General features: G+C 41.4%; 1 protein-coding gene across 7 annotated transcripts in view; it reads right to left on the bottom strand.

The window, feature by feature from the left end:
• Positions 1-7518: 7518 nt before the first annotated feature.
• Cfap418 (cilia and flagella associated protein 418) overlaps positions 7519-25066 on the bottom strand; it is a 20158-nt gene continuing 2610 nt past the window's right edge. For 3 of the 7 annotated variants that reach the window (XR_015619794.1, XR_015619797.1, NM_001429152.1), the window contains 5 exon segments: positions 21587-21674; positions 19323-19390; positions 18714-18779; positions 13016-13114; positions 7519-8959 (listed from right to left, as the gene is read on the bottom strand). Coding sequence is in view for 3 of the 7 variants with exons in the window: in NM_001429152.1 (NP_001416081.1) it covers positions 8806-8959; positions 13016-13114; positions 18714-18779; positions 19323-19390; positions 21587-21674 (475 nt within the window). In the remaining 4 variants the exon portion in view is untranslated. 7 annotated transcript variants of the gene reach the window in all.

Genomic DNA, 25066 nt, shown 5'->3' with positions numbered 1-25066 from the left:
AACACGTTCATTTGTGCTTTAAGTGCTCCCTTCAAATGGGCCATGTTGGGCCTCCTGCTATCAGATGACGCTTGGTGGGCCCAAAATCTTGGTGTGGTGGTTTGAATATGCTTGGCCCGGGGAGTGGCACTATTAGGAGGCGTGGCTTTCTTGGAGTAGGTGTGGCCTTGCTAGAGGAAGTGCATCACTGTAGGGGTGGACAATGAGACCCTCCTCCTAACTGGGAGTGAGTTTTCTCCCAGTGGCCTTCAGATGAAGATGTAGAACTCTCAGCTCCTCCTGCACCTTGACTACCTGGATGCTGCCATGTTCCCTGCTTCATGATAATGGACTGAACTTCTAAACCTGTAAGTCAGCCTGGTTAGATGTCATGAGAGATGCCTTGGTCATGGTGTCTGTTCACAGCAGTAAAACTGTAAAAAACAAAGGTTCTCTTGATAAAAGTAGCAGGATGTCATCTTAAATGTGTGCATTTTTACACTGATCAGAAAGCAAACATGGTGTGCTGGGTAGCCTTATGTCGGCTTGATACAAGCTGGAGTTACCTTAAAGGAGGGAGCCTCAGTTTGGAAAAGGTCTCTGTAAAATCTGGCTATAGGGCATTTTCTTAATTAGTAATTAATTGGGTACCATTTTGTGTGGTGCCATCCCTGGGCTGGTCGTCCGGGGTTCTATAAGAAAGCAGGCTGAATAAGTCATGATGAGCAAGTCAGTAAATAGTACTTCCACAGCCTCTGCATCAGCTTCTGACTCTCTGGTTCCTTCCCTTGCTGCTTTTGATGATGAACTGTTCTATGGAAATGAGTGAAATTAACCCTTTCCTCCCCAGGTGGTGTTGGTCATGGTGCTTCACCGTGGTTAGGAATGGTAACCCTAACTAAACCCTCGTTTATACACTAGAACAAAGCGGAGAAGTTTTAAAAAGGACTGATGCTGGACTTGGGGCCTGGGTATTGGCCCTTCTGAATGTTTTCCTGTCGACCCAGTCTAGAGCCATCCTACTATAGAAATGCTGGGATGCAACACATTTGTGTTACGGTGTCTGATTATGTCCATTCCAGAGAGCGGAACCCAGGTCCCAAGACTTTGTGCAACAAGCACCTTTATCCCCTGAACCATCTTCCCAGCCTCCCTTTTGATTTTTAAGACAAGGTCTCACTCTGTCTCAGATTTCCTGTTTCTGCCTCCTGAGTGTGGAAATGACCGTACCAGGCTTCAGGTGTGCTTGAGTGTTTAAAACTTTTAGAGGAACAGCATTCATATCATTGAGGCTAGAAGAAAACTTGTAGTGTTAAGTCAAATTCTTGTTTTAAAAATGAACTCAGAACACAGTGGCTTCCGGTGTCCCAGGGACCCAGGGGTAATAATGTCTGAGACGGATATTTTGCAGCACTAAGGAATGATAAAGGGTTGATATGTAATCCCCCACGATGAAAAGCAGAGGGATGAAGAGTCTGTATCACTATGCTGTTGTGGGCATGAGCAGCAAGGCAGTCAGGACTGTGCAATGATTCTCAACACTGTTCGTCTCAGGATCCTCACACTCTTAAGAACGTGATTCCCACGAGCCTCTCTATGGCTACAGAAACATGGCACTAGAAATCAGGAGAACAGTGACAATATATGAGCTTAAAAATCAGTCCCGTACACACAAATTCTTATAATTATTTTTATGGCAATAAATGTATTTTCTAAAATACATGTTTAAAAGGATGATATTTATTTTGCATTTTTGCCAATTTCTTTTTAAAAAGATTTATTTATTACATACAAATACACTGTAACTCTCTTCAGACACACCAGAAGAGGGCATCAGATTCCATCACAGATGGTTGTGAGCCACCATGTGGTTGCTGGGATTTGAACTCAGGTCCTCTGGAAGAGCAGTCAGTGCTCTTAACCGCTGAGCCATCTCTCCAGCCCCACCAATTTCTTTAATATTTGGCTTAATGGAAGGCAGCTGGACCTCATCCCCACTGCATTCATTTCTTGCATTTAGTTGTTTTGGTTGAAGCCTTAGAAGAAAATTGGCTTCATGCAGACGTGCAGTTGGAAAAGAGAAATATTTTGTGTGTATGTACTTTAAAAGATTAATTTATTCATTTTATGTACGAGTATACTGTGTCTATCTTCAGACACACCAGAATCCCATTACATCAGAGCCCAGTACAGAGGGTTGTGGGCCACCATGTCATTGCTGGGAATTGAACTCAGGACCTCTAGAAAGGCAGCCAGTGCTCTTAACTCAGCTCTCAAGCCCAGCTTTTTTTTTTTTTCAAAGAATCCTGTCTATTCTTCAATGTTATATCAAAATTCAACTAGTTTCTTTCTATCAAATGAACTCTGGGTAGTTTGGTACAATCTAACTGTTGAAAAATGGCTTCTTTGTTTAGAGCAGTGCCTTGGTCATCTGACAGTATGATTGCTCAGTTAGACAGAGTGTCTAAAGGTTGCCACATTTTCCACATAATACTAAACAACCACTTGCCAACATCACCAGATTCCCCAGTAAAGAACTTAAATGCCAAGGAAGCCGTCCTCATCACTGTGGAAGATGAAGGTTTCCCAAAAATCCTAACTGTGGTTTAGAATACTGTCACTTATTTTCTCAGACGTTGCTTTATTCGTTCTCTGACTTATAATAGAGTGCCTGGCAGTTGTTTGTTTAAGCAAAGATGGGTTCCACGAAATAATGTTCACAACTCAGTCACACAGGGCTTCGTGTGAACTTTCCATTTGTTACATGTTAAAAATAAGCTTTTCTGGGTTGCACAGATGGCCCAGTAGTTAGGAGCTCTGGTCGCTCTTCCAGAGAATCCATTTGGTTCTCAGCACCCACACAATGGCTCAAAAGTGAAGTCCCAGGACTCTGTGCCCTCTTTTGGCCCCCACTGGCATTTCATGCCCGTGGTACACAGATACACATTTCCAGAGCAAACCTGCATTTGTCCTTGGAAAAGGTTCTAAGAGTCAACATTGTTTCAAATATTTTATATGAAAACATTACACATGCACCAAAAGTAACTTGGTGAGTTAATAAGTCACCTAAAAAATGTATTATTTTAAATGATATTCAAAACAGCTTTCTCTGTTTGGGTTTTAAAAACCTGAAGTGAATGTAATTATGTGAAATATAAAGCAAAGGAAAATGGAAGTTGAGAATATCAGTGGTATTAGCTAACATAACACACCCTGGGGTTTTAACATCCAGTCCCCACTAGGGCTGGGCACTGTTATCCTCAAAGCATCATAACTTGAGGGCATGAATTCCAAGCAAGTTTCCACAAATGATCATTTCAGTAAAAATAATTATAAAGTGAATGTGGACAGTAGATTATGTTAAGTACAAAAAGTAATAAAACCTTCATGGAACCTGCACTTCCTAAGTCACCCATTGAGACAGAGTAGTCAAACACATACTAATTAAAAGAATTATAGGGGTGTGTGAGAGAGAGAGAGAGAGAGAGAGAGAGAGAGAGAGAGAGAGAGAGAGAGAGAGAGAGAGCACATAGAGAGACAGAGAGACAGAGAGACTTGCTCAAAAATTCCCCTAATTCCAAGACCTGTAAATTCTCCTTGTATTAGTGAAAACTGAGGATACATGAAGATTTTCTTCAGTATGATCTGGTTCTGGTCTTCATTTTCCCATATATACCTCTTATCTTTAGTTTGGAGTTTGGGATAATGTTGCTGTGTTACTAACGGGTCACATCCTCTGCTGATTCTTTCTCATCCCTCCCCTTATACTCCTCATGTATTATTCTTCTTGGTGAATATTTATTTATAAAATTAAACCTCTATGTGGGTTTCCAGGTTAATAAAAACCTTGAAGTGGCTTATTTTCACTGTTTGCCCATTAGTGGATTTAGAAGACTCGTTGAGTACTTGCGTAGACCCAAGGCAACAAAGGGAAGGAAAGCATGGTGGGATGACCATCAAATATTAATTCCAGTGGCTCTTCTCAGAAAAATGTGCTGAGAATGGAAAGGAAACCAAGTATGCAGCCATACAACTTGAATTGAAGCATCAATCCCATAAAAGTTCTTTATTGCACAGCACTTGAGATTGGATAATATAGGTGATATTATAATCTTATTCTAACATGTCCTGTAGTGCAAAGACTGAGTTCTGACTGTTAAATATCTCTATTGTCTTTTCTGTTTCTGAAGGTTATTTTACCTCAATATAAGTATGAGCTAGGTCTGGTTTCCAAGGATTTTGGATGCTGTGAAGAACACAGAATTCCATGGCAGACTGACTTTACAAATTAAGTAGTCATGACAACCAAGTCTGGTGGTTAAGCTATTGACATCTTCAGAAGCAAGTTGTCACCTAAAAAAAATCATCGGAGTGATCTCCAATGTTCCTGATCACTCCAAGTGCTATCAGTTTCTCCAGAACTTCTATTACCCGTCTAAGTCAACTGAAGCGTAATAATACGATTCTGACCAGGGAAACAGTGTCCACACCTATCTGGATCCCAGAAGAATTTCTTACCAGGCAACACACAACCACTACACTCTCCTGAGAACCAGAGAGGGCAACAAAAGCCAAGGAACAAAATACCTACCCAACAAAGACAAGACCAGAAATCAGCACCTAGAATTACAATCCTCCCGAACTGAGATGCCTAGATGCTAGTGAAAAAGCACTATACCAGCCAGGACAATATTTCCCCAACAGAGTCCGGCAACCCTACACACAGCAGGCCCTGAGTATTGCAATACAGCAGAAGCACAAAAAAGACCTTAAAACAGTCTTTATGAATATAATAGAGGCCCTTAGAGAGGAAATGAATAAATCCCGTAAGTAAATCTATGAAAACATGAACAGTGAAGGAAATGAATAAAACAGGGCAACACCTGAAAGTGGACATAGATCCAGTAAAGAGAACCCAACTGAGGGAGATCTGGGAAAAACATAGCTCCAACAGGACCCTCAGAGGTAAGCCTTACCCAACAGAATACCAGAGAGAATCTCAGTCACTGAAGACGAGATAGAAGAAAAGGATCTTTTGATCAAAGAAAATGCGAAGTCTAAAAAAATTCATGGCACAAAGCATCCAGGAAATTTGAGACACCATGAAACGTCCAAACCTAAGAATAACAGGAATAACGGAAGGAGAAGAAACATAGGTGAAAGGCACAGAAAATATTTTCAACATAATCACGGAAGAAAATTTGCTTCACCTAAAGGAGGAGATCCCTACTCAAGTACAAGAAACACGAAGAACACCAAGTAATACTACACGAGAAAAGAAAGTCCCCTTGGCATATAACAATCAAAACACTAAACACACCGAACAAAGAAAGAATATTAAAAGTTACAAGGGAAAAAGGTCAAGTAACATATGAAGGCAGACCTATGAGAATTATACCTAAAAGCCAGAAGGACCTGAAAGGGTATTCTAGAGACCCTAAGAGACCACATATGCCAGCCCAGTCTACTATACCCAGCATAAATTTCATTTATCATAGATGGAGAGAATAAGACATTCCATGGTAAAATCAAATTTAAGCAATATATATCTACACGTGCAGCCCTCCAGGACATGTCAGAAGGAAAATACTAACCCAAAGAGCTTAACATACCCAAGAAAACACAGGATAAATAATCCCAGACCAGCAAAATTGAGAAACCCACATACACACACACACACACACACACCCACCCACCACCACCACCACCACCACCACCACCACCACCACCACCACCACGACTACCACTACCAAATAGGAATCAACAAACACTGCTTATTGCTCATGGATATATTTTAACATCAGTAGACTTAATCCCCCAATAAAAAGATATAAACTAACAGAATGAATGTGAAAACAGAGTCCATCCCTTCTGCTGCATCCAAAACAAAACACCTTAAACATCAAAGGTAGACATTACCTCGAGGTAAAAGAATGGACAAAGATATTCCAAGCAAATGGACCTAAGAAGCAAGCTGGTGTAGCCATTTTTATATCTGTCAAAATGACTTCAACAACAATCAGAAGATAGGGAAGGATGCTACATTCTCACCAAAAGAAAAATCCACTCTGAGGACACTGCCATTCTTAACATGTGTGTACCAAAACCAAGGCACCCAAGTTCGTAATTCACACATTGATCACACACTAATAGTGTAGACTTCAGTGCCCACTCACACTCACAGACAGGCCATCCAGAGTGGAACAGAGCACTGCTCGAGCTAACAATGGACCAAATGGACCTAACATACTTAGAGAACCTATCACCCGAATCTACCATCTTCCCAGCCCCTCATGGAACATTCTCCAAAACTGACCATAAACTCAGTTACAAATCAAGTCTCAACAGATACAAGAAATCAAAATAACGCCCTGTATATGATCTGACCGCCATGGATTAAAACTGGATATCAACATCAACAGAAAGCTTATGAGGTCATAGAAACTGAACAACTCACTACTGAATAAAAACCAGGTCAGGATAGAAATCAGGAAAGAAACGGAAGACTTTCTGGGCTTGAGTGGAAGTGAAAACAACGCATCCGAACTTACAGGACAATAGACATGGCTCAGAGTGGTAACCCACAGCGCTGAGTGCCTACACAAAGGAACATACTAGCAACCCTGAAATCTCTTCAGCAAAAAGAAATCACACCCGAGAGGAGTAGATGGCAAGCGGGCAAAATACCCATGCACATAAAATAATCACCCTAAGAAAAAGGTTACATTAAAATGTGCTTTTGAGGACTGAGATAACAAAGTTAATCATTTTTACTGCCACTGCCTCCATCGAGAATGTAAGTGAACTGGATCTAAAATTAAAAACAACCCCACATTTATTCAGAGAGAGAGAGAGCGAGCGAGCATGTGTGTGTGTATGTGTGTGTGTGTGTGTGTGCGCACGTGCTCAGCGGATGTTGTGTTCAGGAAACAGTGCTGTATGGACATCAGAGGACAACTTGCAGGAACTGGTTTTCTATATTATGTGGGTCCTGTGGATTGAACTCAGGTTATCAGGCCTTGGTGGCATGATAAATGCATTTCAGACATTGGAGAACAGAAACGGACTATATAGAACAGGTGATGAACTCATTTTCCATATTGTCCCTCTAGAGGTAAAATAGATTAAAAATACCATACCTTTCTACACACCCCCCTCTGTAGATCAGATTGGGCTCAAGCTCAGAGACTAACTGCATTCTGAACATTGAGAGCAAATGCTTGAGTCACCATGCCTAGCTCTAAAACCTATTTTCAAATTGCTAGTTCAGTAAATGTATATACTGGAATAAAAAGAAGCCACTTCATGGCTAGGCTACCTGTTAAGTTCTATAGGCTGTCTTTCTCTCCAGTCAGTCACTTGAACTCATAATCCTCTTTCCTCAGTCTCTCTGGTGCTGGGATTATGTGTGTGCACTGCTGTACTCAACCTTCATGAGTTTCTGAGTATGTATGTGCATGGTACTGCTGTTATTTTTTGGGAATACACATTGTCAATCAAAAATGATTAATTTTCTTACATAATTACACAGAGACATAATTTTGAGGAGTAAATAGGTTTATTGAAAGAAAACTTGTAAATCTATCTACATACAAAAATTCAAGCATCAGCTACTTTGAGATCTCTTTTGCTGCAATTAAAGGTTTTTCAGTACACAAATGTGTCACAGTCAGGAAAAGCTTGCCTCTTTGTCTTCTTTTGTCTACAGGAATAAACTGAGGGCCTCATGCACGCAATGCACACGCTATTGCTGAGCGAGACCCCGAGCCTAGGAGGAAACCTTCAGCCATCAGAGGCTTTGCTTGGTGTTGAGAATGGAGTTAAGAGAAAACCAGTCAGATCATATGTGCACCCTTTCAGAGTGCCCTGTGTCCCACACTAACTCGCACTCAGGAAGTAGGCACACATGGGGCTGGGACATAAACTGAGGTAATGCATGTTACTATGATACGGTTCCTCCCATCTCAGTGATATCACGGGAGCCCAATGACTACCCATTTGTTCTCTATATTTCAATAAAGAATGGACCGACCGGATACTATTAGAAAGTCTGCAGGTCATCTGAACGCCATCGTACCGCTGCTCACGTAGAGTTGCGGAAGATACTTGAAAAGCCTAGCAGTGACTTATTTGTAAGATTTTAGTGACTTGAGTTGCATCAAAAATCTTTTATAAACAGATGTTTGCTAATAGAAAACTAACAACTTTTGATATTTCGATGAGCAAAGGAGGGAAATGTGCTAAAACTGGAACATCATTATTACTATTACACACAATACTGAGTTGAGTTGGTGAGGCAAGAAGAGATATATGTGAGAAAGGGTTACAATGTTCCCTGCACTCTTGACAACCCCTCAGTAACTAATGTCATCTACTTTTTTGTCATGTCCACCTTATGGTCTCTGATAATGATGGATCAGAAAAGGAAGAGCCATGAACACTCATACACAATGACCCCTCTGCCCTCTTTAATGACAATGATACACGAGGACCGTATGGAGTGCATTAGCAGTCAGTATGGCAGTTGCTGCGGGAAAGCTGTAAATTTGCACAAAATGTCAAAGTTTCAATCCTTAAAAGGAGACAGACTGGTGAACACAGATATTTTAACCTTCTAAGTAAAATGTCCATGTCGAAAGGAAGAATGCCAAGGTGTCACAGTACATATGTCTTTCCCAGTCCATTTGGTCTTCAAAAGTGTGTGAAGTTACACAAAACTTGTTGCCTCTTCCCAAAGGGCACAATACTGCCGTGTACTGGTGCCCAAGTTTGGTGCGTGGAACGTGTTCTTCCCAGTGCAGCTATTGGAACCTGAATGGTCTGCATTCAGTGTTTACCACAGACCCAGCGGAGCTCATGGTCTGCCTGCAGGTCAGTGAGCTCTTCCACAGTTCTCCAGCTACACTGGCAGGCATATGCCCGTGCTCCCTTCTTCTCGATCAACTTTGTTTTGAGTTTGTGGAATTCTGGCATGTTGTTTCTGTGGTGAAACAGACAAGTTTAAGTGTAATGTCTGCGTTTAGCGTTTAATAATGCAAAAGAAAAATAAAACATTATGTTTAGTTCCCTGCAGCCTCTTCAACTAAAACTCAAGAACTTTGGTCTGCTTATATCAGCAGCAGGGGACTCCTGAGGTGTCTGTTTCTGACAGTGTTTCCCTGACTTTCTAATGGCAATCTTCTAGAAGAGAGTGTTCTGAGAACTGCTGATGTCACTAGTCACTAGTTGGAGATGACAGGCATGAGAACAGATGGGAGGTGAGGAGGCTCCCTCCTACCTCAGACACTCACCTGTGCCACAAAGGCCTACACAAGGACGGGAAGGCGGGGCTTCTGATGCACTGGCTACAGCACTCTTGACTGGGGAAGCGAGTCTGTCGCTTGAAGCGGAACTCGGACTCTCATTGTATAAGTGATCTGCTGATTTATTCTATCAGCAACAAAGCACCCATCCTAAAGTGTAAATGAGGTAACAAACAACTGAAGGAACAAGAAAGGATCTTAAAATAGAACCACTGGGTTTGCTTGCATTATATGAATACAGAAATTACTGTGAGATTAGTTACTAAGAGAAAATCAACTATAATCTTTATAACTTACACAATGAGTTTGTGAACATATCTTTGGAAAATAAAACTGGATAAGCTAAAAGTAAACTGTTGGAAAAAACCAAACCCAAGAGAAATGGTGAAATGCTGTGCATGCTAAACAGGCTGAGATCCACTGCTTATTGGTCCCTTGAGAAGGCAGTTTCCAAAGTGCCCCCTGGTGGTCAATGTGTATCACATTCACTACTGCAGTGTGCAAATTCAGGCACTATTCAGATGGTGAGAGCCTACAAAACCCTGGAGTTTCAGGGCAACTGTCCGAGTTCTGGAAAGTGGCGCCCTGGCCAGTGATGACCTAGCAAGGGTTCTGGAGAACTAGGGAAAGAACACAATAATCTGGTTTTATTAGAATAAAATACAAGCCCAGAAATACAAAGTTAATGAAAGGAGGCGATACTCCCCTTTATTCAATCTGCTAAATTCAATATTTTGCTAAACTTAGCATTTACTATCTGACTGATTAGAGATTCTAGAAATAAAAATCATAGATACTGGATAAATCAGTAGTATCTTCCAAGTAATTTTTTAAAGGAACACTTATCTTAAAAGCTTAGAAAATAAATTATGCTATTATTTCCCTTTAAGGAGAACATATGATTTAATAGACAAATACAAGAATTTCATTAAGCTATAGTGGCAGGGTGGTCAGTAAATCTGGCTTATGTTTCCTTTACAAAGAGCTAGAGTCTGTGGAAGCTACCTCATGCTTATTCCTGACTTGTAAAAGAACACTGAAGCAACCGTACAGCATCCACCGGACAAGCACACACCTGACGCCACAAAGCACAGATGCTTGCTATGCTCGGTGGACACGTGATGGACTGCGAAACCTTCTATTTCCTCACTGCCCTGCTGTCCCTTGGGGACTCAGTCCCTGGGTTCCTTGTGTTTCATCTATTCTCTACTACTCTTACTTTCAGCAATGGGACCAATAGATGTTGCGTCTTCACTGTCCTAGTGAGCGCTCAGGACCCTACCAAGTGTCGTAGCCCCCTCTCTGGCACAGAGGAGGTGGCAATGTTCAGGGTAGAGAAGTGACAGACTCGTTTCCCCAGTAAAGAGTGAGCTGCATCAGAAGCTCACAGGTGAGTATCTGAGGTAGAAGTGAATCTCCTCGCCTCCCACTCTGTTCTGCCTGTCATCTCCAACTAGTGACATCAGCAGGTCTTCAGAACAGTCACTTTTAGAAGACTGTCATTAAGAAGCCTCTCTTCCTACATAAACTCCTTCCCATCAGCATTCTGGACCCTTCTGCACAAACAACCCTGACACAGCCATCCTTCCCTTTACCATGTAAGCCCAAAACATTGTAAAACAACTGCTAACTACGCTGGCTCCTTCCACACTGCCCTCTTGGGTAAGAATATCCGATCTCATGCCTTCAACTGTGAGACCTCCTGGAGCTTCAGAGAGTTTCAATAGTACCTGGAATCCATTGTTTAGCTTCTTGCTTTCACACAGTCCATTTGTGAACCAAGAGGCCTAATAAGAAAGACATCCTAAGACTAAGACATCCTAAGGTTTTTTGAGACTGTTTCTCTGTGTTAGTCCTGGAAATCCTGGAAATCGCTCTGTAGACCAGGCTAGCCTTGAACTCAAGAGATCCACCTGCCTCTACCTCCTTGAGTGCTGGGATTAACAGTGCACCACCACTGCCCAGGTTTTCTTGGGCCCTTTTTACTTTTCTATACTACTTTAGCTCTTGTCATCTCTTGCTCTTGTTCAAACTACTCCTGACTCCACTCCACCATCTGACTTCCCCTCTCTCTGTGTCTGTAAAAATACCCCTGAAGTGCTAGTGACGAGACTCTGTTCACAGAACACTTGGCTAGCATGCATGAGTCTGACTAAACTCTTCCTCAGAATAACCAGGCCTTTCTGGATGCTGGAGGTGAAGTATATCCATCTTCTCTCTCTCTAGCTCTACTATCGTTCAGTGTGATGTTCTCTATGCTGCCTCCCTCGCAGAACTGCACTTCTCAGAGCAGGAACTGGATGCTCTTTACCTTCTGAGCCCAGTTTCTAAGAGTGGCCAGTGAGGTGCTGACGACTGTCGATTGGCTAAAGACTTACAGGAGGCGATGCATCGGTAACTTGCATCTTGGTGGAGATAACCGTATTTAGTTGGTATTCTCTTGTCTTTTTTTTTTTTTTTTTTGGTTCTTTTTTTCGGAGCTGGGGACCGAACCCAGGGCCTTGCGCACCACTGAGCTAAATCCCCAACTCTTTCTCTTGTCTTTTAAGCATATTCTTTTATATCTCAAGGGTTCAACTTGTATTTTTCATTGATTTATGTAATAACCACTAATTTAGTTTTAACAGTGTAATAATTCTAGTAATGACTATTTTTGGTAAACTGTATTCTAAAACGAGACTAACATACATCTATAGTAAACTAACTAATGTCTCTTTTCTCTTATAATAAGGTCTGGTCTTGAACTCACTGTCCTGCCTCAGTTTCCAGAGTATACCACTATATCTGCCATTCTGGAAGACTGAGACACTGTATGTTTCTCATGTCCCACGTCAATCACTTACAAACTGTGCTTGCAACTGTCCACCCCCCTTCCCTGCTTGCTGATGTTTTGATGTTACACACATCTCAATTCATGTCCATGTTGGTGACTTATGAGACTTGCTTAGCCATTTTGTTAGATTAACCAGGAGAGAGTGAATAGTAAAACACAAACCAACACAACCCCCCAAAACCCAACCCAGCCCAACCCAAAACAACAGCAACAACAAACCCCAAAGGAGTCTGGAATTTAAAGTTAATTTTCCGTCTGTGAGAGCAAAAAACAGCTGAAGCTGAGAGTAGGTGGCTGGACCTTTTTTGGGGTCAGGACTGTGAAACTTGTGCAATTATGCTTTTCTATGTGTATATATATTTTGTATTGTATACACACGAGTGCACAAGTGAGTTTCAAACAGAGTGATGAACGAAGAAAGCAAGATGCTTGATGAATCACACTTGGAAGGACAGGCAGGGTGTGGGGAGAGAAATGGGGTCAGATGTGTCAGGAAAAGAACGAGGTACAAAAGACTGTGATGCTGCTAAAGGGAGCCCTCCCTTTGTGGGAAGACAAGGTTGAAGAGAAGCTGGGTAATGGAGGGACGGTCTTGACTACGATGTCTGTATGCAAAGGTCTGGGCAGGATGATACCATCCTCAGAGCTCTGCTGTGAGAATGAGTACACAAAGAACAGTCTGAACAAGGAGGTTGTGGGCACACAAACCACTGGGGCTCCTTCTGCATTCTCATTCTGAAACACATCCGTATGTAGGCTGACAGCAAACAGACTAAGGAGATGAGGGGGGTGAGAGTCAGAGACCCCATGACTAGACAAGTAGACCAAACAAGACACGCAAACATCCAAGGAATGAAAAGCCCTTGGTACATTTTCCACAGGGTAAAACTCAGAAACATACCTGAAGAACAGGTAATCACATGACTTGTCCCACATATAGTCATTGTAGTTCACTATCTGGAAGTCACAGGCTACACAACGCAGTCGGTCACATGCTCTGCTTAGAGAGAAAGAACTGTGCATTAGAGATGATTGCTGTTTACATATGAAAATATAGCAACATGCTCCAGATAATTGAATAAGCAACAGAAAGATACAGATTAATCAACTGTACTTGTTTGTTCCCAAGGACTGTTTATATGTTCAAGCTTTCTGGTTAGATGTGGTAGTACACTCCTTTAATCCCAGCACTTGGAAAATATCTTAGCACTGTGATTTCAAAGCCAGCCTGATCTTTATAGTGAGTTCTGAGCCAGCCAGGGCTACACAGTAAGATTCTGTCTCAAAAGAAGCAAAACTAAAAAAACAACAAAAAAGTTTTCTGGTTAATTTTCATATCTATCTTATAAAGGGCTTGCATAATACCTGCATATTACATATAAAAATAAATAATTTATGGACATAACATGAGGAGAGGATTGGCAGATCAAGAATGTGAAATGCTACACTGAAATCAAGCTCTCTCCCACAAACTGCTTCAATGTGGGACCATCGCTTGCTGTTTCCAGAATAACTGGCATCAGTGCTTTCATGTGCCCATTACGAAAGAGCTGCTGAGACCCTATGGCTCGTGAGTCCTTAGGTTCTAGGGACATTAACCAAACAGTATTCACCGTAAATAAGTTGTTAGTACGTTAGAAGATGGAAAGGGCTTTGAATGGAATATGAGATTAGCGTAAGGAGATTAGCAGTCCCGGGTGGAGACGGGTTGGAATTCCGACTAGGGCAGCACGGACTAGTCTGATTGAGTGGTTTCTTTAGGAACGACTATGGGTTATCTGAGGGAGGAGAAGACCATGTTTGTACAGTGATGGCAGAGATGCAATGAAGAGCAAGACTGTGGCTGTGCTGGAGTGAGGACCCAGGGCCCGTCTCAGGAGATGAAGCGACAAGCAGGCCTCCTGCTGGTACTGTGAAGCAGAGGTGTGTGTGACGTGGTGACTGTAGAAAAGCGATACTGTATGAAGGCTAAAAGAAGTATGCACTGTTGCTGCAGCGACAGAAACAGAGACCTCCATTATTTGAAATATTTAATAGCTTCAACAGCTACATTTAATAAACACAAAGAGTCGATGAGTTGTTGAGACACACACACAGGGAGGAGAGATGGGGGTGGGGGAGAATACAGACAAGAGAACGCAGAGTCAGCTGCTTTAGCCTGCACGGAGTACTTACAAGGACAACAAAGTGAATACACTAGACACTCTCCATGGCCTAGGGAGGCAGTACAGACACTGAACACAAAGTGCTTTAGTCAAGCAATTCCTCTCAGACTCAATCTCTCTTTATACAGTTTCCAATTTTGCTTTTGCTCTTTTTGATAGTGTTGTTTCAATATATTTTACTAATATACTTTTTCCAGTAATATTTCTGCAACAAATAAAATAAAACAAGCCCATTAGTAAATTTTTCCCTTTCAAAATTCAAATATAGGCTAGGCAAAGTGGTACATGCTTCTAATTCCAGTACTTTCAATATGGAGGCAGAAGGGTCATCATTGGCTACATAGTGAGTTCAAGGCCAGCCTGGACTACATAAGGCCATCTCAAACTTCAGACATCTAACTTCAAAACTGGAATAATATTGGGAAACTTTTGGTCTGAAGGTTTCCTTGAGAGTGAATGCTTAATAGTTCTAAAAGTACCAACCACAGTAATAACTAAACATTCATGATGTTTCATAAGCATCTTCTTTTAAACTGTCAGTGACTGCTGAAGTTGTCAGTTCCTGGGGATGTCACACAGTTGCATTCATAACACTTCAATCAGGTTGGGAATATAAGTCAGGAAATACACATGATGGCTCCCAAGGCGCCCATAACTTGTGCTCTTATACAGTTTATTACACGCTCACAACAGAGTGAGAACTTTAATACCTTAATACATATGTGCAATTTGGCTGAATTATTGCTGTTATGGGAACCATAATTTAGATTTCATGATATTTTGTGTGTAAAATCTCAACCATTATGCTAGATGTAGTTTTAAATTTAATTTAAAATTTAGTATTTATCAAATCTATTCGGACTACTATATTTTCTTACAAAACACTGTCCTATGAGAAAACTAAAACCAACGTGTAGCTAAGAAATCACTCTGCTGCTATGATCCACTCTGTTAGGTCCTAACTAATGCTGGCAATGGGATAATCCAGCCTTGCAAGTAATCCACAAACATGTTAACAGTGAACTCGATTGATGTGAAAAGGCTGCCTTAATTTGATCTACCACACTTGTTAATGACACCATGTTCCTACTACTATTCCATCTCCTTTCCACCAACTGGGCAAAAGACTTAAATCTTTACACTCTAAACAGTTCTTGTCATCCCTACAGTGGCGCTTAATCCAGGAGCCAAACACAGAGGACAAGTGAGCACAGTGCAGCTGACTTCCTTTAGGCTCGGAACATAAAATCAGTATGAGGCCCTTTGAATACTCTTCTCAAGACCATTGTATTTACATACTTGACTCCTTACCAACCCCTTAGTTAAAACTGCGTGTAACATATCTAATCTGTCAAACATCACAATACAAAGCAAGAGTCCTGGTTGCTAGCCTTGTGACTGGGTGGCTCACTGTCCCTGCCCAGCATCCAATACACACTGCTAATCTAGGGAAGGGTGATAACATTTAAACTTGAAACGTTGTGATTAGTAAATGTGTTAGTCACATCTGAGCTATTGTAAGTCAAGTATGTGTTAGCATAAAACAGTATCGATTCCAATAAGGAATAAACTATGTTTCCCCTATAAAATATGGAGGATGCTTCTATATTTATCCAATTGATAAGCAGAACTGACCATTTTATGGTGGGAATGCCCCAAATACTACTTCATATAACCAGACTCTGTAGTTCTTAGTTAAATCCCATCACATCTACATAGTAGGTTAGACAGTCTTGATACTTGGACAGTTCCAAAACAATAGTGGCTGGCTAGGTATGGTGTCATATGCCTGTAATCTCAGGACTTGAGAGGCAGGGGCAGGAGCATCAGGAGTTCAAAGTCACCTTTCGCTAGAGAGTGAGTTGAGGATAGCCTGGGCCACATGAGACCTCACATCAGAACAAAAACCACAGCAGCAGCTACAGCAGTGAGAGAAGGTAAGTCGTCTTTTTCACAGGATGGAAGCCGGCACACAGGAAAGCATTATGGGTTAGGAAATCAAGTTACAATTTGAACCCTGGATATATCACCTGGGAGGTTTGCTTGCTTGTTTGTTTTGGTCTGGGGCTAGCTAAGTGGAGGAACAGGATTTTGCTATGTAGCTATGGCTGGCCTGGTCTTACTATGTAGTTCAGGGTACCCTCAAACTTATGGCAAGCCTCCTGCTTCACACTCTCAAGTGCTGGGGTTATAGGCATGAGCTAATAGGCCAGGATATCTAGAAGTAATTCTTTTTATTCATCCATTTATTTATCTGTCTATCTATCTGAGTATGTATGTAGATGTCAGAGAAGCTCCAGGAACTGGCTCCCTCCTTTGACCATGTGGGCCCTGGGGATCCAACGAAGGTCATGAGGCTCGGCTGTAATGCACGTTCACTCCGTTAGCCACGTTGCTGGCTTTCTGGAAGTTGGTATTAACTTTCTCATGTACCAAGGATATTTACTCTTCAACTTCTTTCAATTCTATATTCTATATAAAATTTAACATCCTTTCCTTAGAGCCATTGACACCAGGTGATGGCTCCCTCTCTTCCTCCTAGACTGTGGTACCTACAGCTCCAGTGCCTTGCCTGGCACCCCTTCTACACCAATCCCCGAATTTTAAGCCATCCTGCAGCCCAACTGACTTTTTTTCTTGTGCTGCTGTGAAAGTCTTCATGATAGCCACAAAAAGGATGTCTGGCTGTTACAGGCAAGGACACTCAGCCAAGCTTTAGAAGAACTGTCCTTAAGGGTTGGTGTGGGGCATAGGAATGCTGTCATCAAGCTCCTCCCTCTCAGGCTCGGCTGTAATCATTTACTGTTTTACCTGCTTCCTTCCTGGGCACTTTGTTTTAATCAACCAGCACAGGCTCTGGACGTGTATTCAAAGCATTTAAAGACAAGCAGACAACAGAGAAGACATTAGAATAGAATGAGGAAGTGAATCTGTAATGTGTGAGTAAAGCACACAGACAAAGGGGCATGCACTGCGGAGGAGGGCCACTCTGCACAGGGACCAATCAGAGGCAGGAAAACGTACATGTTCCTGTGTAGACAGCACCTGCCTCAGGGGAAGGAGCGAGAGGAAAGGGGAAGACCAAGCTCTTCAGCAGGGCAGTAGTAAGTTCGGAGTTGAGGTGGGGTGACTCTGCTGGATGTGTGTGAGGTTCAGAGAGGCTGGAAGTGGATAGCAGAAATTGCTGCTGTAGTTCCTGGTAACTTGACAGAAGTTACCTTAGAGGAGTCAAAGCTCTGAAAATGACTGAGTCCAACAGGACTCATCCAGGTCATTGAGGACAGACAGCAAGACTATAGCTGTCTTCTAAGATCAGTTTTTATCTTCAATTCTTTGCTGAGTTAGGCCCCAGGACATGGATTCAACTGCTTCCAGTTCTTATATTCAGAAGGCTCCCAATTTCACTTTTGCATCCCTGGTGTCCTAGAATCCAAGCGGGCACCACCAACCCCCATCAGTGTCATTTTTGGCCCACTCCTATTATTTCCTATAACAACTCTCCAGAGGTGTGAATACTACATTAAGTATTCAGTAACTTAATGTAGTCCTTTCTTCTTAGAAAGGAGCACAGACAAAACAGTATTTAGGAACTGGGGGAGAGATGGGAAAATATAGTTAAATGGGCCTCTGCCAAAACAGAACCAAGAACAGCAGGGTAGTACAAACACTTGCTTATACTTTTCTCCTATCTGTGAAAATGATAATAGAATGTACTAGAAGTGATATGGTATGAATAGACTATTACAGAATCAACAGTGTAAAATAAAAAAATTAAAAAACAAGAAGTGATAATGGGTTTGCAGTGAGGGTATCTTGACTCTTAAGACTGCCTAAAAAGAACTGAACAAGAGAACAGGGGCTTGAAGGGCGTGGGAAGAGACAAGAAGTGACAGGTTTCCATTTTAGAAACAAATAAAGTCAAGTGCCTGTGCTAAAGAACTCTGGTTAATGAGGACCTTCAGTTTCTCATATTTTCTGGCCAATTCAGTGAGGCAAAGGCATTGCATCCGACATACAGCGGCATTTACCTATGTAAGCCATTCTTTCCCCAACCTGGAAGAAAGCACACTGTGCTGGTGCTCTCTAAAAACCTGGGAGGGCTCAAGTTTTCCAGGCCCTCCAGTGGGGCTCAGGACAGGGCATCAAATACAATGAAGAGTACATAGCCAACATTACAGCGTTTTCCCATCTAAATACAGGTCTTGCTGTGTGGCTCACTGGCCGGGTCTTGAATTTGTAGCCATCACCCAGCCCCAGCCTCCCATGTGCTAGGATTACAGGCATCTGCCACCTGCACAGCTCAGCCTTTAACAGTTCCTCCCGAGAGCATTAAATGAGTCAACAAAGCACCTGTAGACTGGCTAATACAACACAGCTCCCCGCTCTCATCATAAGGATCCCAGTGAGGGAGTCACTCCATTTCCCACATCCTACCTCTGTGAAGTATTTGTTCCAATCCCACATGGAATGGCGCTTCCACTGAGATACACAGGACTGCAACTAGACATGGTCGGCAGATGGAGAAAAATAAAATTACAATAACAACAAAAAAGAAACATGAGAAGTTAGTTTGGTCTCTATGAGTCTATGTTCTTGTGATCATATTATATGCTTTCCTAGCAAGCCAACTACTTCAAGGAGGAGATATTTATTACAGGATCGCTCTCTATAGGATATAACCTGCATCACAAACACTCAAGGAGTTAAAATGAGTCACAGAAAAATATGTGCCAATAATGTAAGGAATAAAGTAAATATTAAAGCATATAACAGAACATCAATTTTGAGAAACCATTCACACTTTTTTTAAACAGAGCAGAAAATTATTTACAACAGCAATAACCTCCTGTTTAATTTCCTTTACACTAAAAGAGTCATAGATCCTAAATATACTGCAGATATTGCTAGTGGTCTCCTGTCTGAAGGCCGACCAGGGCTTTGTTCTTCAATGTCACTGCTGTTGAAATGGTAATGGAATCTACTAGGCTATCCTCAAGGAATTTGCCCACTCTGTGTACAATTTCCCAAGCAATCTCAGCTTACCTTTTACTGAGGCCTTGAATGGGAGCTCTGACAGATGTGTTACTTGAAGATTTAGATTTAAATTTTTGCTAAACAAAGAAACAAACAAAAACAATAAAAGAACAAAGGCTAGAGAACTGCAACTGTCTTATAATAGCAACATTTAAAAATGACATAAACAACACATTTGGTGATATCCTTTTTAGAAACCCAAAACAGTGATCAAAACCTTTTGAAGGCAGGAAGGAGGAGAAATCTCTGAGGAACTTGAAAATTACAGTGTTTTCAGCCTAAGAAATTGATCTACTGCTGTTACGTGTGCTACAATTAGAGTTATTTTATACTTCTTCAGTTAATACCCGGATTCAGTGATTTAATGTGAACGGCCTGCTATTTAAAACCGCATTCTGGAGAAATTTAATTGAGGAGGGGAAAAAAAACCCCTCAAGCTCATTTTTAAAGGCCATAAATGGTACTCAATCTAAACTAAAAATAAACTCCTGTGTAACTTCAGGATTATTGATTTTGATCAAATGTAATGGTATCAAGCAATATATGACCATGGAGAATGGAGCCACGGAGTCAGAAGGACACAGTAGTTCCTGTATGTTCTAATAACATCACCACCATTAGTAGGCATTTATTAAGTGTTAACTGGCGTAAGGTATCAAACATCATAAACCAGCCACACACTAGGACCACCGCCAGCAGAAGGAAGCTAGGCAGGGAAAAGGCATTTAGAACTGTGCGCAGACGCACCTTCATCATACCTCATGGTGAGGAAGTTTAAGAGGCAAGCATATTTCATTTATCATTTCTCTTAGTTCTTATTCGATGTTAAACAGGAAAGTATTTGCTGCATGTGTAAAGACTTCAGAAGGGCACATGAGAACCTTTCATCTGAGAGGCTTGCCTTTTATACTATACGCAAGCGCAGTGCTCAGTCACTCCAGGCTGGTGCGCTGAACATTTGCTGGGATTCCTGGGGTTAGGAAGTTGGAGTGAGGAGCAGTTCTTCCAGGATACCCAGATGCCGCTCCAGACAAGGTGGGCCTGGCTGTTACTCAAATCATTGCTTTCTTTATCTGATAAATATTTTATATAAACCCACTCTCTCCCTCCTCCAGCTGCAAAATCAGATACAGCAGTGGGGGAAAAACACAAACTAAATTCACATTTACTCAGGACTTCAAACCCTCAGAAATAAGTTTGTTAAGACAAAGATATAGTTTATTGGTACAAATTAAAATATGCATTTTACTGTACTTAAGACATTTAGGCCTGAGTGTGGATGAAAAGGATAGAGGTTATATTTGTGAGGGAAGGCAGTGTAGTATGATCTGCAGAGGTCTTAAATTTTATTTTCAATTTTTATTTGTTTAAAAAGTCCAACTGAACACAATGGCATATTCCTATAATTCTCCCACCCAGAAGGTTGATACAAGAGGGTCACTAATTCAAATTCAAGAGCATCTTGAGCTAAATAGTGAGACAATGTGGCTCAGAGTCACAAAGAAGTCACTTGAAGTAGCTGTACAAGTCAGGGAAGGAGAAAAGAGTCATCGGGGTGGGCTAATGTCTTAATGGGGGGGGGAGGGGAGAATAGTACAGCATAAGTGAGTGCTGGAGGTGGAAACGGGCTTGGCAGTGGGGTGAGGAGATGGTGAGATCTAGGAAGGAAGGGCTAACTAAAAGGTCTATGAGAAGCCATGGACACCTACTACTTTGGATGCCAATTAATTAGTTACTTTAAAAAGTCCAGAGGAAAGTGATAGCAAAGTATTAATCCCTGTTTATGGGTGAGTATGATGACTGCCCCCCGACTGCAGTGTATAGGTGGCTTTTTGAACTTTTTATAAAGCTAAAATCAACATTTAAAACATTAAAATATTTACGATTTAGTCAAGTCCACTAGTTTGTGGAATCACATTAATATCCTTGTATTTCAGATGCCAAAACCATCCCTGTGCTGAAACCTGACCGCTGTGGGCCGTTAGAGAGGTGTTTCGTAGACACTGCCAAGAGATCCAAGTGACCAATGTGATCTGTGAGCTGACTTCTCTAATAACAGATTTCCTAAATTCTTACTCTCACTGAGGAGGTAACAGAATCACACACAGAGTTTCTAATATTTTATCCCTCCACAATTTTTAAAAGTGAAATCATTTTTTTACCTGTACTTCTCAGAATTCAAAGGATCATACCCAGATGGCTACTGTTCCTTAACTTTTAAGACTAGTCTAAGTATCTTAAAGAACGAAGCACCTTACATTTATGTGACTTACAAAAGATTTTTTGTCAAAGTTAGGCTCCTCAAATATTTCATTAATAAGACTGTCGAGATCATCTTCCTTTTTAAATGTTTCTGTTGATCTGAAAGAAAACATGCACACACAATAATGAATGCCCACCTGGACCTTAAGAACAGACGTACCCACTGTACAGCACAAGCATATTTTTCAGGTGTGGACCTGTGTCACAAGCTGCAGGGCTTTGGGGCTGACTTGGCTGGACGACTGGGGAATGAGGAAATGAGAGGCACACACAGAGAGGTTGGGATCACATGGATTATGTGCTCTGCTGGGGACACAACATCACTGTGGGAACTTGGTGTGTATTACAGACAATGTGAGGGGGAGGAGAAGCTGCTGTTGATGGTTTTTGTATGTGTGGGCTCTAACTAAAGATGAACTGCTTGTAAACAAGCCTTGCCATGCCATGGGTCTGAGGCTCTGTGACACGGAAGACCTTGTGCCAATACTATGCTTTCAGACTTCAACCATACTCACAGAAATAAGCTGTTTGTTGAGACAGATATAGTATATTGGTACACAATCACATATGTACCTTACTATCATGCAGTTAAGATATTTAGGCCAATGTACTAAAGAAAAAACTGGGAATGTACTTTTCTAAATTATGTCAAGCACTTATATAGATAATATAAAATATATAGGTTGTAAATAAATTCTAATACCATAAAGGTTGAAGTCAAACAACCTGTTTTGTTTCTATCCAAGCCAAAGCTCATGTCAGTGAATGACCCCCAAAGAGAAAATTCCTCCCCAAAGTCAAGAACCACTGCTACATGTCATAATATTTCAACTACTCCAAGCTCTTCAGGGGAAGCCACTGGGTCTACTGCCACCTGGACCATTTATTTAAAAGAACACTGAGCTGGGGACATAGCACATTGGTAGAGTACTTGTTTAGTGTGGACAAAGTCCCGAGTTCTAATGTCCAGCTAGCACCGCCCAGTCTCCTGCTCCAAAAGGAAAAAAAAAATAGTGTGAGGCAAACACTGTCCTAAGGCTTCCATTGCTTCCATTTTTAGGTGAAGAGTGGGCACTGAGTGACCCCGAAGCTTGTACAAGGCACACAGACAAAGGGCAGTTCACACACTTCCATGCTCTAACTGTTCTTACAGTTTTATGCTGTGGACACTGTTACTCAACTTCAGGTGTTCGCTGGACCTCTTTATGGTTTGTTTTAGAAGACTTTCTCTTTTTTGGTTCAAATTCTTTAGAAGTGTATTTACTTTGAAATCCTAACATTAGGAATGTGTCCCTTGTACCGAATGGTTGATACAATTACCTCCAGGCTTTGCCCCTTTGGCTGCCCCTTCTCACACTTAACCCTTCATGTCTTTCACTGTCTACACTGGCATTTTTCTTTGCTTTAGAACTATGCTAAAGACTTCCTTCTAAACAAACAAACACCACCACCATTCCCATCACTATAAAATTGTTCCTTGAAGCTGCCACTCTTTCTTACTCACAACTGGGGTAGCCTATATCCATCATTTGATTTAGTATCAGTAATGCCCACAGTTTCTTCAGTCTTACAACTACTGACATTTGGGGTCAGACACGAAGTCCTTTCTTTGTGTTGAGAGGAGGCACTAATGGACTTTCTAGACTATTTTACAGGGTTCCTATCTACCTGCTGGATGCCTATAGTATACTTTTTTCTAGCTGTGATAACCAAAAGAATTTCTCTTGTCATTGCAAAATCATCACTAGTCTAGAAATACTGACCTAGTTGAAGAGATTTAATTTCTCTGAACTTTAATACTTTACCTATTAAAACAGTATCTTACAAACTGCTTTTAGGCGTTATGTTCTATCTCCGGCTTCATGTCTACATCTGTCAACTACAGGGCGTTCTTACCTCAAATTATTACTTTCAGGTTTCTGAGTTCCCACCTTGGTGGCCTAGCACTCAAGAGACCAGTCTGCCTCTGCCTCTGCTTCCGGGATTAACAGTCCCACTGGGACCTGACTACAGAGATACCCTCATGAGATGCCTGCCTTGGTTTTGATGACAGATTGTCTAGGCTCTTTTCTCATATAATTCAAGAAAGTTCAAGAGGCAGATGACTTTTTTTGTTTATTTTGGACAGGGTTTCTTTTCACTGTTGGCTGTCCTGGAAATCACCTGTGGACCAGGTTTGCCTCGAGACAGAGGAATTCCTAAGATGATGATGATCATTCAGTTTTGAAACCTGGTCTTGGGCTGGAGAGATGGCTCAGCTCTGTTCTTCCAGAGGTCCTGAGTTCAAATTCCAGCAACCACATGGTGGCTCACAACCATCTGTAATGAGATCTGATGCCCATTCTGGTGTGTCTGAAGACGGTGACAGAGTACTTGTATAATAAATATATAAATCTTAAAAAAACAAAACAAACAAACCTGGTCCTGCTCAGTCGAGCCTCAAACTCGTTTTTAGACCAATGTTACCAGGCCCTCCTCGATTTGGTGAATGAAGAGAAAACACGATTCACCTCATTGGGTTAGTGGCCATGTTGGGGACTTAGCAAAGACTCAGTGAACTAATTTGCTGTTATTACAGCTATCGTCTAGGAGATGGTATTATCTTTAAGTATTCTCCTCTTTATTATCCTGGACTGCTTTAGTACTATTGCAGTATTTACTGGTCTTTAAAAGAACACAAAGCCATTCACACATTTTTTATCATTTTGAACACATCAACCAATTGCATACTTTTAGCATTTATATTATAGCTATTTCTGATATCCAGATGTAGTATGGCCACTTACTGTATTATTTGTAAAGCTATCATTTTAAGAGTCGATTTCAGTATTTTCATTCGTCAAAGATAAAAAGTTAAGCCATGCAATCAGCAGGTAGTCTGTTCCTAAACTCATAAATGGTTCCCTTTAGCTCAGGGCAAAACTTTAGTGAAGTTACTCCATGCCAGAAAGGAGCTGGATTTTACCCTCGGCTGAGGGTTATTTGTTGTGGCTTTTCACACAGCTTCTAACCATTGTGCCTGATAAAAAGTTTTAACACAAACGATAACGGTTCTGATTCACTTTAAGCATTATGATGTGTTAAGGTGGGTGGAGGGTGAGGAGCATGTGGATGGGTTCCAGCAGTACAGAAACAGGCAGGAAGGAACACATGGGTGGGGAGGAGCCACACCAATGGCCATCCCTTTAGTGTAGAGTTGCCTGCTCCAAGACAAAAGCTTCTTTATGCTGGTTCCAAGACGAAAAGGCCTGACAAATTCTCTCACCCATAAGAGAACAAAACTAAACCAAAACAAAAAGCAAACACTGCAAAGTAATAACTTATATATGAATGGAAGAATATTTTCATAAACATTCAGCCAAATGGGGTTGGGCAATTGAAAGCTTCACTTTAGTGGCCTATTTTTAATTTTTGTTTTATTTTGAGATAGGATTTCTCTGTGTAGTCTTGGCTGTCCTGGAACTTACTCTGTAGATCAGGCTGGCTTTGAA

Source organism: Rattus norvegicus, chromosome 5, assembly GCF_021556685.1.
Source record: "Rattus norvegicus strain SHRSP/BbbUtx chromosome 5, alternate assembly SHRSP_T2T, whole genome shotgun sequence".
Taxonomy (NCBI): Eukaryota; Metazoa; Chordata; class Mammalia; order Rodentia; family Muridae; genus Rattus; species Rattus norvegicus.
The sequence above is the reverse complement of the archived record's forward strand: the minus strand, read 5'-3'. Positions and strand labels throughout refer to the sequence as shown.